Raw genomic sequence first — 17825 nt, 5'->3', positions numbered from 1 at the left:
TGATGACTGAAAAATTTTTTTGTAACTCAAATCCAGCAGTTGTAAATTGATTGAATTCCAAATTTATTAGTTATTAAATTTCACAGCAGCAGCTATTTGGAAAGCAAAGCTTTTAGTGTGTCCAGTGTTCTTTATAACTTTTCCCCTTAAATTTAATCTATGGTGATGTAGTAGGGCTAGTGGCAGTACTTGAAATTCTTAAATATGCTTAATAATGCTTAGAGCAAAAGAGTAGCAATTTTAGCATAAGGTTTTGCTTTTCTATTATGGTGTCTTTTAGTCAGATCTGTAAGTAATCTCTTTCCTCTTTGGAGAGGGTGGAACATAAATATTGTAAGATCACTCCTTAGGCCTTTTCTTAAATAGCAAGAGTTCAGATTGTGACTTTCCAATTGTAGAGTAAACTGAGATTTGCACAGTACTAAGGTATGGAGCACTGGGCAAGTATATGATGCTTATTACAGACTTTTTTCTTTTTCTCTCCCATCCTGAACTTGGTGTAATGACTTGGTTTAATTAAAGATGAGGTGTGGTCCTGATACGATAATCTTGTTAAAAGCTATAGCCCCAGGTTTTTTTATCATCAGATGAATCAGAAAGAATTTTAAAAATTGCTGAATTAGAAGAATGATTATATTGTTGATGCAGATCTACCATCTAGGGGAGAGGAGATGATTTCACAGCTGCCTGAAATTATTAGGAGAGTTTTGCTCAGTATTTCAAGAAGGTGGCAAAGGATCAGAGGTGACACTGACAGTTTCTGTGCAATGGCAGGGAGAGCCAGCCTTCAGAAGGCAATAGTTAAAAGGTTGCTCAAGTATTAAGCATTCAATTTTTCATCCTTATGTAGCTGGGGCATCATCTTTCAATTTTCTGTCTTCTGTGAAGTTATCCCTTGCTCTATGACGAGCAAAATAGTGCCTTTAGGTGTAGCATATCAGTGGAGCTGGAATAGAAAGCTTTGGTAAGTGGACACCTGGCTTTTACTTTTCTAGGTGTGCCTTCAGGATTGCTCATGAAGGATATCATAGACATGCAGTCACTGGAGGTAGAGTGCTTGTATAAAGTGGTCTGAGCAAGTCCTTGGCAGTTGTAGTTTCCTCTGATAGGCACTGAAGAAACCTTAGGTACTATAGAACAGATCAGAAAGCAGTTACTTTGGAAGTAAAATGGTCATGTTTTGTTGAGTGGTTTGGAGAAAAGCTGGATCAGCCTAATGGAGTAAGTCCATCTGCCTTTGTTTGCAAGGAAGCACAGAGTGGGATTTTGGGGCAGACCCCTTTCTTTCCATGTGGCTGAATGCAGATGCTTTAGGGTCAGGATTTGCTTCTGCTGCATTCTTGTAGCCTGTAGCAGATAAGCTGCCTACCCTTTGAAGATAAGCAGAGTGATTCTGCTTTGCTCTCCTTTTTACTGCTGTTTTAATGCCTGACAGATGTGGAAGAACAGTATCGGTTACAGTGCTCACTATAAACCTTTTGTTTGTTATATCCATGTAAGAATCTGATACCTATAGTTGTCCCTGCTGCTGGAATAAAAAACATATTAGTCAATTTGAAAACAATTAAAATATGAATTTTTTATAAGGAGCAGATGGGGGGACTATGGCATGTTGGTATACCAGGCAGTAGAGTTTGCTTAGCGTGTTCGGATTTAAAGGAAAGTTAAAGTCTTAAAGGAAATAATAAGGAAGTTGTACACCACCACCCCAGCCCCCAACTCCCCAGTTGCTGTTGTTATTAGAGAGTTATAAAAGATCAATGGATTTAATTTTGATGCTTATTTTGGGGAACTACAGGGTAAAGTTTGATACTGAGTGATTTGAGGGGGTGTTTTTGTTTTACTGGTGTTTAAAATTGTTAAAATCTTAGTTTAGCTTCAGAGTACTTGACTTACCTTACTAAAAATACCCCAGTGAAAATGAGTTTATGCTGTTAATAAATTGCAAATACTGAAGCAAAATGCTCCTTCAAGGGCAACATTGGTAAAAAGCTCCATGTATCAACTTGAAACTTATTCTACAATTTTTTTTCTTAATGGCAACACTTGGCTTGTATACCATGTTATAGAAATGAAAATAGTGAACATAACAGAACATTGTAGGAAGATACACAATTGAGGTCAGTGAAATTGTATTATTTCAGAATACTTGGGTATTTTTTTTACTGATTACACTGACTAAAGCATGTAGTAGTTCAAATATTCTTATTTAATTTCTTGATGTAATTAGGATAGTTTGCTCAGTCACTTAGGCGTTTAAATTTGGATGTTTTACTACTTTTATGTTTGAACAGAAATAAAGAACATCCTGACCTAAAGCTTTGGTGCCATCCATGGAAGCACATTACGGTGGATGAAAAAATTCATACAAAACATATCATTCACATTGAGGAGAACTGTTGCAAAGAGGATACGGCAAGTTATAGAACTTGGAATGGGACAGTTGAGAAACCCTCAACCATTCCTTCTGTGGAGGAATCTTACATTACGAGTGAACACTGTTACCAGAAGCCTCGGGCCTACTACCCTGCGATAGAGCAGAGATTGGTTGTGGAAACAAGAGGTTCAGCCATGGATGATGGAGTAAATAGAATAAGGGAAAATGGGGATGATGCTCTGTCAGAGAGATTTGGCTGGAATCTGGACCGAGAAATATGCAAGGTGGAAAATGAATCTAAACACAATTACTCTAAGGTATTTGTATTAAAATAACCCTGTCTGCATAGAGGATGTGTTTGCCTGGCAAAGTGCAAAACTCAATCCTTTTTAATAGTAGTTTGTTTATTTGTGTTTAGTTTTTTCCTGTCCTGTTAAATCTATAGTTGCCACTACACATTAAAATGATAGACATAATCAACTCCTCCCTTTCAAGTAATAACTTACGAAAATAATCTAGGTTGAAGAGGACTTCTGGACCTTAAATCACCTGCACAGTCAGTGGAACATGTATTATGGTCCACTAGCAGTTCATTGCTTCTTACTTTTGTGTGTGTTTAAATGTAAAAATAAACACTAGCAATGGGATAGAGAGAGAACAAGGCAAGCATGTATGATACTACCAAATACACTGGCATTCCAGCTTTTAGTTATTTCCATCTTGTTCCCGTGTTTCTTGTAATAAATACATTAACTAAATTAATTCCAAGTTCTTCAGGTAGCATTTCCTGGTGGGGGGAAAAAAAGTAGTAGCCTAAACTGGTCTTTAAGAATGATCATCATTGAATAGTCCTGTATCTTCTTCCTACTGGAGCACTCCAGTGTTATCTTTTCAACTCTTGGTTGTCATTTTCAGCCCTATCAGGTCTATCAGAGGCATTTATTTCTATACCCCAAGGCAAAAATTTTGCTTCGATTAGTGCCAAGTCATATGAAATACAGTCTGACAAATGCAAGAAGGACTCTGGGAAATACTGACCTCCCTATTTTAGATTAAAAGGTTGTTTAGCTTGTGTTTCATGCATATGTAAGCTGTAATTTATGTTCTTTTTAACTTATCTATCAAATCAATTGAGGTTGCTTTATGTTTCCCAGAAAGACATATATTTCAGTTCTTCAGTCTTTTAGGAACCTTTTTCTAAATCCTGTCATATTTTAGCAAGATGAAGAAAAGTAGGGGAGTAGAATCAACACTGATGGTGTAGTCACATTTCGTAAGTGGTGGTAATGTTTTTTTTTTCTAGATGCTTCTATGAAAGTTTTAGTGGAATTGAGATTAGATTGCTTCAGGAAAAATCCCTTCTCACTGCAAAATCATTTGCTCTTTAGTTGATTACTGTCACATTTAAAATGGCTTTAGTGTTCCCTAGGATGCACAGATTAAGTGCAGTATCTTTCAGCTGGAGGTTGGCAGGGAGCTAGCTATGTGTATATATGTTACCATTTGAAAATAATGTGCTTGTGAAGTGCGAAGAATAGATCTTAGCAAAATACCTATAAAAGTATGTCTACATTTAGATACGCTTGCCCAAACTGCCTTAATATTTGTGTACAATCTCTTCTCTGTGTGTCTCTATCCTCCGCTAGCCGAAGATTAGTTGAGCAATTAGCTTGGATAACTGTAAGGACCCAGACAGTCTGGCTCACCAATTCTGTTTCGCTGTAATGAATATTAATGTTTGTATTTCTGCTAGGTAAGAGAGTCTGTCTCTAAGAAGGTCTCTCCAGAGGAAGCTGTTGAAATGAAATTGCTGGAAAAAGACAAAGAAGGAGTTGTGAACTCGCAGCTGCAGTGGCAGCTTAATCTTTTAGCTCATGTGGAATCTCTGCAAGATGAAGTCATACACAGAATGGATTTCATTGAGAAGGAGCTAGATGGTAGGTAACATTTTTCTATTTCAAAAATTAACTGTATTTAACTGAACTACCTGTTCAAAACATGTTAACTTGAATTTTATTACTTCAGACCTACAGAGGTGATAGTTGCTTTGTCAGATTTACTGCATTTACTAATAGAAAGTAGACATGCTGATGATGACGTGGGGTGGATTTTAAAACAAAGATCAAATTAAAACTGAGCACCATTTTGTAGAAAAAGATCTAGTTGGATCACCTCTAAGTACTTGCATCAGATGATGTAGTAGAATGCCTTCCATGTCTTCTTGTTTTCAGGTTTTTGTCATTTTCCATAGCTCTTCCGTGTGTCTGAACTTTCCTGTTCTCCAGGGGCTTGCTGGCTGTGTTAGCCTATTCTAGGTGGCCTCTTTGGTGCACAAGGCTCTCTTCCTGTCTCTTCTGAATTCTTTACTTAAATGTCTCTTGAAATTTGTTTTTCTAGTAATGGAAAACTTCTTCTAAACCCTTTGTGTTACATTAAACAATGCAGGATAGTTCTTTTTCTTAACATCTTTAAGTCTGACCATTAGTTCTTACGGTGGTTTACAACAGCAGCTTGTCTTGCAAGGGTATTGGGAATCTAACCTTTGCCAAAGTAAGAGTCCTCTCTTTTGTAGTTAGTAAGGTACTGAAAAGTTGAACTACTAAAGGAATATTTCAGGTAATGAAGATCATCAAGCCTGTAATCATAATGCTTGTTCCATAAATGAAGAAGCTCTGGTTCACAAAAGTCAGGCTTTTTGTATCTGCTGCTGAGCTGGAGGGCTGCTCAGAGCATTGCTACTCTGGTCAGGAATTTCTTATTTCAAGGCTGGATATGTCAGTAGTTGCGTAATGGCCACCAGTTCTTCAGCAGATACTTCCCTTGGGTTAAACTACCCTGTTTATCTAGTTTAGTGGCAGTGGCCACTACTGCTTCTCTTGGCAGATGTATTCTGTCTTCAAGGTTTCAGTCTCCTTCTACGATACTGTCCCATCCCCTGAACTCATCGTAGTTCAATCTGACCACCTTTCTTGTGGTTGTATTACATTGTCACCTGAGTTATCTTTTGGTCAGTAGTATTTCTGGTTCTCATTTCCCACTGAGAAGCTTTAGAGCACGAATTCTTTTTCTTTTTTTTTTTTGTGCAGTAGTCTGCTGTTCATGTTTTTGGATTTCATCCCCATTTTCTGTTTTCCAGTTCTTTCTGTCTTGGCCAATTATATTCTGTATGGACAACAAACTTCTTTCATTAGCGTAGTCCTACCCTTTTAAGATCTTCAGTTGCATCTCATGCTGATCTTAAAAGGTATTCTAATGATATCAACTTCCTGTATCGCAGTGTCCTTACTGTGGAATTGATACAGATCAGAGGAATTTTAGCACCAGATTTTACAGTATCTAGTCCTGAGTTTTCCTTCCCTGCTTTCTCCTGGAAACACTGGGGTTTTTTTTCTCCTTTCTCCCTGCACCCCCCCACCCCATGAATTGTTTTGTCATGTATCAAAAGCTATTGGCAAAGATTGGCGTGAGGAGCCTGGTTTTCTGATTTTTCGAATGTTGCCCACCGTTCTGTCAAAATTCACAAAAGATTTAAAGAATTCCTGTTTTCTGACTTAAGGTGATCTATTTGCTGAGAACTGGAATAGTTTTGTTTTTCTTTGCAGTTTTGGAGAGTTGGCTGGATTACACAGGAGAGCTGGAACCACCAGAACCACTAGCTCGACTCCCACAACTCAAACATTGTATAAAGCAGCTTATAACGGACCTAGGCAAAGTGCAACAGATTGCACTTTGCTGCTCAACGTGAGACTAGAAAATGTTGGAGACTGAGTGTGAAGTTGGAGCATCTGATGTGAACAGCTCTGTATATTTAAATGAAATTAGCATGCTGGTTGCATGTGATGCAGATTGACTTCAGGGATTTGTGAAGAAGTGCGGTTCAAAGAACAGCAAAATGGTTATTTTATCTCATAATTTCGGGTTTATTAGGCAATTATAACGCTATAGAAGAGGTCATACTGTTGTCTTCAGAGGTTGGGTGTTGGTTGATAAATTATACTTAAATTTTCACTCCTTACAAGTTGCTCATTGAAACAGTAGACTTTTTCATAATTAAATTGACTAAAAATTGTGCCACTGAAGAACAGAGTTCTAAGAGCCAAAAATGTTTAGTTGATAGAGGTTGTAAATAACGTTGCATAGTTTAAGTGACTTGTGTCATGTTTTACTCCTTCTGATTTATGCATAATAGCACACGGTATTTAATCACTAGGAAATGTTATAACAGTTTTCAGACGTAGTAAGTATGAATGTCCAGCTCTTAACTATAAAGTGTTACGTGGAGGTTTGCAAGTAACAGTGGCCTAAACCCCACTTCTATTATGTTAAATAATGTAGCAGAAGGTCACAGGTGGATTGCACTTATTTTCAGAATAAATGATTGTTTTCCGTATTTATCCTGTCACTATCACATGACTTGGTACTGGGGAGACCCATTAATGTTGTGTTTATGTGTGTTCTTGAGCTCTTAAATATGGCCATACTGTGCCTCCTGAAGCAGTGCTAGTGGGATGCCCTTGTTGCGGTAGTATGAAATACCACCGTGAATAGACTGGAGATGTGCTTGGAGTTCCAGACTTCAACAAGGTCTGTAATGGACGTTATGTAGTTTTCTACCCATTTGTTAATAATTGCCATTCCTGTTATATTTTGAAATGTAGACTTTTTTCAATGCTCTGAATGTGTTCATTGTAAAAACTTATTCAATGAATGTGTGGGTTTGGGAATCAGTTTATTTTGTATTTGTGTAAATAAAGCCTCAAGATCTATGCATGAGGTACTGTCCTCACAGACAGTGAGTGGGTTATTATCTTAAATGGTGTATGTTCACAAAGTCCTTTTTTATACCTTAAGTTTTAATTTTCTGGTTTGTATTACTTTGAGAGCAAGGTGAAAATGCTGCTTATGTTGAAATTGCATTATACAGTATGTTTTGAAACATTGGTGTAATGTAAGTATTTGAGATGTTAAAAGTCTTTCAGCTGCAGATCATAGCTCCATAAATAATGACTGTGACTTTAGTTTTCCTTCCCAAATGTTGCTGAGTTAAGTTCACTGTGGAAAATGGTAAGCTGTTTTTGCAGTGAGAGGGTGTCCTTAAAAAGCTGGATTCTTTACCTTGACTTTGTGTGTGATGGTACCACCAAAGGGTAAAATTTAAGCACAGTTGTAATTGAAAGACCCATAACTGTACAAATTACTAATTTTTTATATGAATCTGTAATCTTTGTATACTGCAAAGAATAATGTAAACTTGAAATATCCAATATTATTGTAGGAGTTAACACGATCTACACAGTGAATACTTTATTTCCTTCAGAAAACAAAATAATTAGGCTACTCTAGGTAATAACTAAGGCTTTTGTGCCAAGACTCATTTCAGGGAATAATTTGTCTCAGTTTTATAGTACTAGTTGGTATATAGTGAATACAACATATGTACAGCAGAAAAATAAACTTATTTTTCTGTAACACAGTTGAAATAAAGCTTACATGATATTTAAGAATCACTTTGCTCTCTGAAGATGAGACCAATGTTCATACCTTGTCTCATTCCTGTTCATGACACCTGGATTCATGTATACTGTGTAGCTCTAGAACAAGCGGCAGTAACCAGACCACCAGAACAGCATCAAAAGGAGCACCCTGGACAACTGTGAAGGTTTTTTGTTTTTTTCAGGTGAGATCGACCAGAAAAGCGTTCCCTGGTTCAAATCTGTAAAGCAAGCACTCCAAACAGGCGTCTCTTGAGAAGAACATAGCTGGATTGTTAACAAGTCAGCTGTGCTTACAGTTTGAGGGTATGACAGCAGTTAAACCCCTGAGCAGACTTTTCACTCCAGAGTGGAACTTCTCCTTCCCAACCAATTGCTTTTTGTGTGTTCATTGTATGTTTTTACTTTGCCAGTTTATTTTTGCTCAGGGCAGTATTTAAGATTTGGAAGAAAAGGCAGTTCTGATGGGTGAATCTAATGGCAAATACTGGAGACTTGTTTACCTTTACTAGAGCTAGGGAAGCCCTTGCAGATAAAGACTGAAAATATTTATTTAAAATAGAATAGCATTTCTCATATTCAGGAAAGATTCTTTATTGTGCTCTGCCTGGATTCATTTTTGTCCCTGTTTTTGCAAGTTTCCACATTGTTACTTCGTAGTCTGGACCAACTGTTTGGTCTGGGAGGTCACTTTTTTATTTCTTTAAATCACTGGTAAGTGAATGCAACATGGAGCCTTGATGAAATGAGCAAACATTGCACTGTGGACACATAAGTATATTTGTCTTTGTTTATGCACTATTAGAACTGAGGGCGCTGTATATAGAATTTTGCTTTGGAGCAATATTTGCAAAACTTGAAAACTTCTGTATCTTGGTGTTTGGAGTAAATAAATAGGTTTTGTTGGTTAAGTCTTAGTAAAGTCTTTGTTTCAATTAATGATTATTTGGTAAAATAACTTTGGACTTTTTTTCTTCACATAGCATTGAAATACAGGTACTGTAGTTTGACAGGAGTATAGATCTTAACTGTTCCTGAAGTATGGAAATGTTTGCTTTCAAGATCTGTCTCATATAAATATTCTTAATAGGTAAACTGTTACGTATTGTTTTATATTGGATATTGTTTTAGTGAGGAGCTTGTACACTTGATTCCCAAATCCTAATATTTGTAATATATTGGGACCTAGTATATGTAATCTGACCCTAATTTTTGTTCCTATTTCAACAAATAGCCTACCAGGGCTGCTGCTGAGCACTTGGCAGTGTTGATGAGAGAGGGGCAGCTGGCTCATCCCTCTGATTCCTTTCACAAAAGATGAATGTTGCAGGTAGGAAGCTGCTGTAACCAGCAGAGCACTGTAGCATCTGGAAGTGTGTGTACGAGACTTTTGCGCCGGGAGACAAGTGTGAAGCCAGGATGCTTGTTCCAAGAGTGCAGAGACCTAAAGGTGTAGCTTCCCTGAACAGTTAGTTTCTGAAGAGTTAGTTTAGGGCAAGTGCTGTCAGCTGTACAGTGCAGACTATGTAGAGAAAAATATGTAATTTCTATACAATTTTCATGTGAAAATGTGTTTTGCCCATGTAGCAATGAGCTAGCAGTTGAGTTTCAGGTAGGTTTGGGAGGGTTGAGCTGGAAGGGAACACCATGTGGGTGCTGTGCCTGTGATGTTCTCCTGAAAGCTGCTGTCATGCTTCTGGGCAGCAGCAGCAAGCGTGGTGTAGAAGCTGCTGCGTGTTCACTGCGTGAGGGAGTGCTGCTTTAGCATTAATGTAAAGGAAGGAGCTTTTGATGTATTTGAACAATCCATATAGAAAAAAAATGCATAGGCATGGGAAGGCGAGAAGCTAGGAAAAGCTGGAGAGGAAAGGACCTGGCACAGGGTGTCCCTAAAGGCAGGGGCAGGCACTGATGTGCCTTCAGATGCATTTCTGGTTCCATCTCTTCCCCTCTCTTATTCCCCCAGTAGCAGGAAAACAAGTTTATTCCCTTATCCTAACAAATTGACCTTCCTAATTTCATTCTCAAAACAAGATTTCCTGTAAAACTCCTGGATTTTAAGGCCCGAGGGTGCATCACTTTGCTAGAGCCTGGCTTGTGAAGCCTGGAGAACGTTCGGCCACTGGTGGCAGATCAGGTGTGTGTTTCATGGTTCAGTCAAATTGTGTAGGTTTTGCTGGTCATTTAAATGTCAAAATCAGGTTTTGAAGATGTGATCTGGATTTGAAATAACTTACTGAAATGTGTGCTGGCCATGTTTCTGGGAATGTGTGCCCTCTGATTTGAGCTTGTCCAAGCTCCCCATTTTACTTGCTTGTCTTAAGATTCTTGTAGGTGCAGACTCTCACATCAGGAGGCAGTTGCTAAGTCGTCTGTCAGCCTTCATGCAGGTAAATTTACCTTGAAGTTCCTCAGCCTAAGAAATCTGACACAACCGTTTTAATATTTTTACTGTTATTTGACCGAAAAATCATTTCTTGTAATTACATCATCTACTGTTGATCATCGTCCAGACGGTGGATCTCATTTGTGCTCAGTTTGATGCTAGAGTAGCCTCCCTGCTGCTGCAGCACTGGCATTTTGTCAAATTGCAAAAGCATTTGTGACTGATACTTGGTCTGTTTTTTTCCAGTGGCGTTGTTGAGCTCCTCAAGCTGTTAGAGTTGTTTAGAAGAATATTCCCTGTCGTCATACTAAGCCTTCAGTACTTGCATAGCAGCTTTCATGTGAAGGGAAAAAACTATGTACAGCTCTTGTCTGGTTAATACCTGCCACAGCGAACCACAAAAAGTCCATGTTCAAATAGGCAGGTAGTTAAAAACAGAAAATACCACGGGGTTTTTTTCCTATTAGAACATACATGCAGACAGGAAAACGGGGAACAAAACAACAAAAAAGCTGGAATTCATCATGTTCTGCCTGCAGGGTGTTTCTGCTGGTGGTGCTCATGTGCTATCGAGGTGTTTGCTCAGTAAAGGCTGAATGATGCCACAGTCTCCTTGGTTAACACTCCACACCAAGTTCTTGGGGATGGTGTGGGCCCTGTTTCCCATTGTTTCAGGATGTAAGGTGCATTGGGCCCAGGAGGAGGAGAGGAGCTTTGAGACTGTGGTGGTTTTAAGTTTTGCAGATGGCGTACGTACACTGTTTCAAGGGACACCAAGGGAAGAACCAGCTCATGACGTGGTGGGTTTCTGTACCCTCGTGTCAACTGGAGTACTGGTTTGCTGAATGCCACACTGAATCTAGGCTCCAGAAATGGCTGTGTCCTCTGAATAGAGGTCCAAAGCTACTGAAGATACTTTGGATATTTTGCAGCTCCTCCAACTCCCTTCAGAAGTCCCTTTGAACCCAGCACGTGCTTGGTGGCTGCTCTTGTAAGAGAGATGCCCAAGCAGTTTAGTTTCAGGTGGGTGAGGGGGCAAAGCATAGGCTTGTATGGTGAGCTTGCACATCTGGATGTCACTAAGTACTTGTCAATTCAGAGGAAGTTGGTGATGAAGCTCTCGGAGGAGGTCAGTGCTGGCCACAGGCTGGCTGAAGCAGACAGAGCTCTGCAAGCTCAGTGTGCCCTCGGCACACAGCAGAGAGCATCCGAGCAGCTCCTCTTCCCATGAGGATCCTGGGCACTTGGAGCACCTCTGGTGGGGATGGATGCTAGCCCTGGTCCCTGCTGGGTCTCCATAGCTGCCCACCCTTGGGTGGTGGAGGCAGCTGGCAGGTCCTCTGCTACCCTGGCACTGGTGCGTCTCCTCAGGGCTTGTTCTGTCCCTTTACAGCCTTTAGTGTCCCAGTCCTGTGCTGCCTGGGCAGCCCCTGCCTCTCCCCTCTGCCTTCCCCTGTCTGTGGCAAGAGCTGCTGCTGGGAGATGTCATGACCTGCTCTACCTCTTCCAGCTGTTAAAAACCTGGTTTGGCATCTGGCTTTGTGCCTGTGATGTTGACTGGGGTTGCAGTGTTCAGCAATGGGAGGCAGGGACGGGGGATGGCAGCAGTCTGGGCTGGGGACCCTGGGGTCGCCCCCAGCAGCATCCTCTGCTGCCCTGAGTGCCACTGCCCCATTGTTCTGGGGACCTGTGACAATGTTTCCCAGCGTGAGTGAAGTGTGCCCAGAAAAAGGAGCTTGTGGGGCTTGGCAGAGAGCTGCCATGGGGCTGGAAGAAGGAGGGTTCAGAGGCTGCCAGTGTTGCGGAAGGGTTCAAATAGGCTTTCCAGCCAGGTACTTCCCATCTTACCAGTCACCAGGATATGAGTATTAGAGCAGCAGTTTCTTGACTGGCTGCATCCAGTCTGAGGTAGAACCATCACTGTGGTATAAAAGCATCCAACAACCTGCATCCAGGTTGGAGGCAGAGGAAGGAGGCCCAAGAGCCGGCCTTTGTTCACACAATGTGAGTTAATGGCAAAAATGAAGGAAGCAAAACCCTCCACTGCCTTGGGGGCCTGGGGGTGACAGCGGGCTGCAGGTCAAGGTCAAGGCTGAGGGCTAAACCCTGACCTGTGTACTGTGCTGAAAAGACACCTGGGTTTGAGGTTGATGGATGAGCAGGTGTGTAAAGCTCTGGCCTGTGGTGTGGAAGGAAGTGAGAAAGCGACAGTAGGTTTACAAGAGCAAGCTCATCAGACATGAAAATGAAGAGGAGATCTGAGCATGTCAGAGGCAGGAAACCTGCAGGTAGTGGGGGGGTCCTGCTGCACCAGGCTCTGGGTGCAGAGGAAGAGGAAGGAAGGGATGTTGCCACATGGTGAAATTGCTTCTGCACTGGTTCTCACCGCAGAGGAAGCTTCAGGTGCTTTCCCCAGGCTGTGCTTTGCTGATAAAGGGCTGCTGAAAGCAAAGGCTCGGGTGTGTTGCTCTTCTGAGGCATTTCTGCTGCTTTTAAGGCCCCCTCTAGTGCAGAGGTGTAGCCTAGGTCAGGGTTGAACATGAATATCTGCATTCTGCCTTTTCGAATTTAGTTGTGGCATGCACCCATTTCTTGCCCCATTGTTCCTGAACAGGAGTTGTGATGTTAAACATTTTTAAACCTCTAGGGCTCATTAATTTGCCCTAAGCAAGTTGGCCAAGGACCAGACCTGATGGCAGGGCTGGGAGTGATGGCTGTGGCAGGAGCAAAACCCCCCAGGCTGTGGTGGGTGGAAACCTGCCCCGTGATTGCAGCTGGCAGTTCACGATTTATTCACAAACCCTTGACTGTGAACAAAGTGCCCTATAATTAAGATACTATAAATGGTTATTGCTGCGTGTCTACCAGGATCATGTTTTATGGACCTTAAAACTAGTACAATCCATATGTTTAAAGGCTTAAAAATCAGCTACTTGGGGTGCTGTGAGGGGCTGGTTTCCTCCTGGCTGCTGCTGTGCTGGTCCCAATAAGCAGAGGGGCGAGTTATGGGTGGATGAGAGCATGAGGGTCTGCAGCTGCTGCTCACAGATCCTGTCCTGCACAGACACACCCCCAAAAGTTTGTGCATGAACTTGCAGGGTCTGACAGGGTCAGGATGTTCTCCCACCTGGGCCAGGCTTTGGCTTGTTGGGTATTTGCATCCCATTTCCCTGCTGCTGTGGGGGCGGAGATGCAGTGGGGCACCATTGCGGCCCGTGGGGCAGGCAGGGCTCCTGTGTACAGTCTCTGCCTTCTCCTCCCATGGGTGTGGGGGTGATGCTTGGGGTGCACAAACATCATGTCCTAAAGCACCCAGCTTTGGGGGGGATGGGCCCTTGGGCAGCCCTTTCCTCCAGTGTTGGTGCCTGCCCCTCCCCACCTTTGTCTCAGCTGTCCCATGTCCAGGCCAATGCCCCTAGGTGCCTGGCTCCCAGGGCATCAACAGTGATTGTGGCTGAAACCAGGTGAGTGATATAATGAGGGCTGGGTGTCTGCCATGGGGCTGTGGCCAAGTGGGGCCCTGCCCTCAGCTGTTCTTTGCCCCCTTCCCTGCAGGGCTCTGCTTGGGTGTGGCTCTGTCTGTCAGGAGAAGGTAGGAGCTGATGGCTTCCCTCAGGCCCAGGCTGATGGGAGAGTCCTCCTCTGGTGGGGATGTGGCCTCTGAGAGCAGGAGGGAGCTGTGGGAGGGCAGATGGGGCAGTCAGCAGACAGACCCTAGACCCCTGAGTGTCTGTCAAGGGTGGTAGGGGGAGCCCCAGCCCCTTCCCCAGCCATCCCTACCTGTCAATCTTGTCCCAGTTGAGCGATGGCTTCATGACAGTGGGCAGGGTGGAGATTGGGGCCACCCTTGCCCCTTCCATGGAGCAGGGCTCCCTGAGGAGGCAGCACAGCCCCTCTCCAAACTCTGGGCAGGGAGCAGGCAGTGTCAGCAGGGTGCCCCCACCTGCACCCCAACCCCAGGGGCACCTTTCCCCGCTCCCTCCTTTGCTGCAGGGCACAGGTCATCTCCCCCCATGGACTGGGGATGCCAGTGGCCTGGAGGAGCATTACCAGAGTAGTGGTCCACCAGGTCGTGTAGGCTGGGGAAAGTGAGCCGGGGTGAGATGTAGAGCCAGCCGTTCTCCAGGCGGTAGATGTGGTAGTGTGTCACCGAGTCCCAGGAGGCACGCTCGCTGCGGCGCACTGACAGTGAGTAGCAGCCTGCTGGGGCACGGGGTGAGGGGCACATGGCCAAGCTGCCGTGGGCACCCACCCTGCTCAGCCCCACTGCCCTGCACTCTCCCACATTAGGGATTTTATTGTCCCATGGGGGTGGCTGGCAGCACCCTTCTCCCTATAGAGCTGCATGGCTGTGAGCACCCCTGTGCCAGCCCCACACCATGAGCACTTCCAAACCAGGGGATGGGGGAGTGCCAGAACATGGGATGACCTCAGTAGCACATCGGGTGCTGTGGCTCTGTACCCAAGTCTCCACTTCTGGGGGCCATGCAGGGATGTGCCATACCCAGCCCCATAACCCCCTTGGTGCCCATGCAGCTGCAGGGCCATGCAGTGCTGTGCTGGTGCATCAGCCACATGCACTGGGGCACCGTGCAGGATCTCCTCACAGGGTCCCCTCAAGCACCTGATCATGATGGGACCCTGTTTTGTTTCAGAGGCTGAGCCTTTTCACTTCAGAAGCTAACCAGAAGCTGCAGGAAGCCTGGTGTTTTTTGTTTTCTTCTGAGGTCCAGTGGCAGAGGCTCAGCATGAAGCAGGGAGCAGCAGCACCAGGAAACTGCCATGTGGGCCAGGCTGCTGCCACCAGGTGCGAGCGATGGAGGATCAGCCCTGCTGTGGCCCTGCTCATGCCCTCAGCACCCCAGTGGGCATGGCTGGGAGGGGGTATAGGAGTCAGGGCCTGAGGGCTCTCACCTTGCCTGGTCTGGCTCTCCCGTATCAGGAAGGACCCGCTGCGGTTGCCTGGCCGGAGCAGCAGCTCCTCTGCCTTCTGCCGGCTGACACCCTCATACAGCCACCTGCACAGGCAGGGGGCACTGGCAGAGCCACTCCTGGCTGTGCAGGGACACGCAGTGCCCCAAGGCCTGTCCTGCCCTGGCCAGGGCAGAGAGGACAGCTTGAGGTGCAGCAGCACATGTCCTGGGGCCACCCTGGCACACAGTGCTGTCTTCCTGAGCCCCAGTGCTGCTCCATGGCTTGGGGAGAGAAACAGGGCAGGTGGTGCAACACAAAGCCTTGGGCCCACCCTGAGCCAGAACCTTCTCAGCATTTACCTGTGCCTGATCTTGGCCACACAGCTGCTGGGGACGTGGCACTTTTTTCTGGACACCTCGGATGCCACCAGCCACCACTCTCCATCCCTGTGGGGGAGGGGGATGAGCCATCCTGAGGGGCTGAGGCTGCTGGGTGGGGGGGACGGGGACGACCCCCAGCATGGGTACCACCATCATGGCTCCACACTGGTTGGGAGTGCCTACTCACTGTGAGGACTTACTCAGAGAGGACACGGAGCTGCTCTCCCATCCTCAGGACGGTGGCTGCCCCTGCGCTGGCAGGGAAGTCGCAGAGGGCCACAGCCAGGAAGCCGCTGGGGTCTATAGGGAAGGTGAGGGGGCTCAGAGCTCTCCTGGCACCACCCAGCCCCAGCTGGGAGGGGAGGACCCTGCACACCAGGGGACACTGACCAAGCTTGTAGCTGCTGGGCACTTACCTGCCTGCATGGGTGGTGGGGGCTGCACCATGTCAGCAACTGGTGGTGGGATACTGAGCGGCTTCTCCCGGCTGGGCAGGCTCCCCATCCCTCAGGGTCAGCATGCGCCCCTGGCCTCGGCTGCTGCTGCCTAGGAGGGACAGAGAGGCTCAGGCTTGGTGCCAGCAGCACCATGGGCCCTGGGCAGAGGGGTTTGCCCCCTGCCAAGCCACAAGCCCTGTGGCACAGCTGTGTGGGGATGCAGACTCAAGGGTTGCAGTCACCCAGGGCAGGGCATTGATGCAGGGGGATGCCAGCATGGCAGCTCATGAGAAAGGTAGGGCTAGGGCTGGGTTGAGCCTGGGGGGGCAGCTCTCTGGGGAGCCTTTTGAGGCAATCACCTCTCCTTGCTGAGGGCATCTGGGGCCTCATGCCCACAGCTGGGGGCCCTTCCCAGCACAGAGCATCCCCATCCCCATGGTGAGCAGCACCTGGCCATGCTCACCTGCTGTGTGCTGCCAGTCCAGTGTCCTCCACAGCATGTGGGGCACCCTGTCGCAACACCCCAAGCTGCTGGTCCCCATGGGGCTCTATGGGGACACCCCTCTGTCTGTTTTGGTTCCTCGGCCATAGAGAGGTGCAGCCAAAGCTGTGTGTGACCCAGCCCTCCCCCACCCTCAGTGTGGGGTGAACCCCACTTACCTGCTTCTTGCTGCTGTCACCATTGTGTAGGAGTCATCAGGGCTAGGCAGACATCAGCTGGGCTCTGCCCTGTAGGGTGCTGCTCCAGCATGGTGGGTCCACAAGACATGAGGGTGTCCCTCTGGTGCAGTGTGTCTCCCTCAAGTAGGGCAACTCCCTGCCCTGCAAGACCTGCTTGGTTTGCCCTAGTCCCCCTGCTCTAAGGCTGGGTGTTTTCAGGTGCCAGAGCCAGGGCTGCTCCTAGCAGCACTGCTGACAAAGGGTGCAAGGCACAAGAGCTGGGGCTGCGGGCTGCTGCTGTTTCCTGTGACGTGTGCATGCACATGCAGGGTTTTCTCTTTTTCACTCAGCCAACAGGTTGCTCAGCTGTGCCCCTGGGGGGACCTCGGTACGGGGCACAAGGCCTAAGAAAATCCCTGAGGGGACTCAAGGCACTATGGTCATCGCATGGGATTTGGGGGTGGTTAAGAAGAGGGATGGGCAGCACACGAGAGCAGGAACTGAGCTGACTCCAGGATTCAGAGGTGAGGCTGAACAAGTGCTGTCCCTAGCCAGGACAAACTATGGGGGGGGGGTGTCCCAGGGCACCTCCTCTGCATGGTGGCTGCTGCTGCCCTGAGCTGCTCACTAGTGCAGCAGGTCCATATGCTGCCCTTGGGATGATGCACAGCCATGCATGGGTGCCTCTTGGCACACCGCTGCTCCGCACCCAGCACTGCCAAGCCCAGCTGTGCCTGTACCTGGCTGGGTTATATGTGGGAGGAGCCCCAGCTTCCTATCTGTTGCATCTCCACCCTTAGTCCCAGCCCCATCCAGCATCAGCCTCCACCCAGCCAAGTGCCAGCAAATGCTGGCCCAGTATGCAGCCATTTCCCAACATGTGTGTGGATAGTTCACTTTTCAAAGCAAACAGTTTGGTTCAGTCAGCACCCTGCACCCCTTCGCCTTGTGGAAAGTCCTTGGGATTTGCTCTTGGCAGCTTTTGTGCCACCATCCTGGGCTGGGACCGGCCATGCTGTGCTGGTGCTCACAGCCCAGCTGTGCAGTACTGTCCGTCCCCCCCCCACTTCCTGCTGTGTCCCCGCCGTGGGGCTCCTGCCCCAGCCACAGTGCTGTGGCTGAACATCCTGCTACTATTTATGCTATACCCTTGAAAGTTTCTGGTCAATTGTAAACCAC

The 17825-nt window shown here is 46.1% G+C and overlaps 2 protein-coding genes across 11 annotated transcripts in view; one reads left to right on the top strand and one right to left on the bottom strand.

The window, feature by feature from the left end:
* The window catches only part of PHF20 (PHD finger protein 20), a 74427-nt gene extending 65647 nt beyond the window's left edge, over nt 1–8780 (top strand). For 9 of the 10 annotated variants that reach the window (XM_069808588.1, XM_069808600.1, XM_069808648.1 and 6 more), the window contains 3 exons: nt 2295–2694; nt 4131–4314; nt 5980–8780. In XM_069808588.1, the coding sequence (XP_069664689.1) occupies nt 2295–2694; nt 4131–4314; nt 5980–6122 (727 nt within the window). In that variant the 3' untranslated portion in view covers nt 6123–8780. The remainder of the gene's footprint in view (nt 1–2294; nt 2695–4130; nt 4315–5979) is intronic. The other variant, XM_069808658.1, reaches the window with a different exon arrangement.
* Nucleotides 8781–13102: 4322 nt separating this feature from the next.
* On the bottom strand, nt 13103–16075 carry SLA2 (Src like adaptor 2). The gene is made up of 7 exons (XM_069808671.1): nt 15966–16075; nt 15750–15849; nt 15529–15615; nt 15170–15273; nt 14306–14455; nt 14036–14159; nt 13103–13932 (listed from the first exon to the last, which is right to left on the bottom strand). Exons 1-7 carry the CDS (start codon nt 16051–16053, stop codon nt 13782–13784), a joined length of 804 nt encoding a protein of 267 aa, XP_069664772.1. The 5' UTR covers nt 16054–16075; the 3' UTR covers nt 13103–13781.
* Nucleotides 16076–17825: the final 1750 nt, after the last annotated feature.

The sequence above is a fragment of the Haliaeetus albicilla genome, chromosome 2, assembly GCF_947461875.1.
Source record: "Haliaeetus albicilla chromosome 2, bHalAlb1.1, whole genome shotgun sequence".
Lineage (NCBI taxonomy): Eukaryota > Metazoa > Chordata > Aves > Accipitriformes > Accipitridae > Haliaeetus > Haliaeetus albicilla.
Note: the sequence above shows the minus strand (reverse complement) of the source record. Positions and strands in the feature narration are given on the sequence as shown.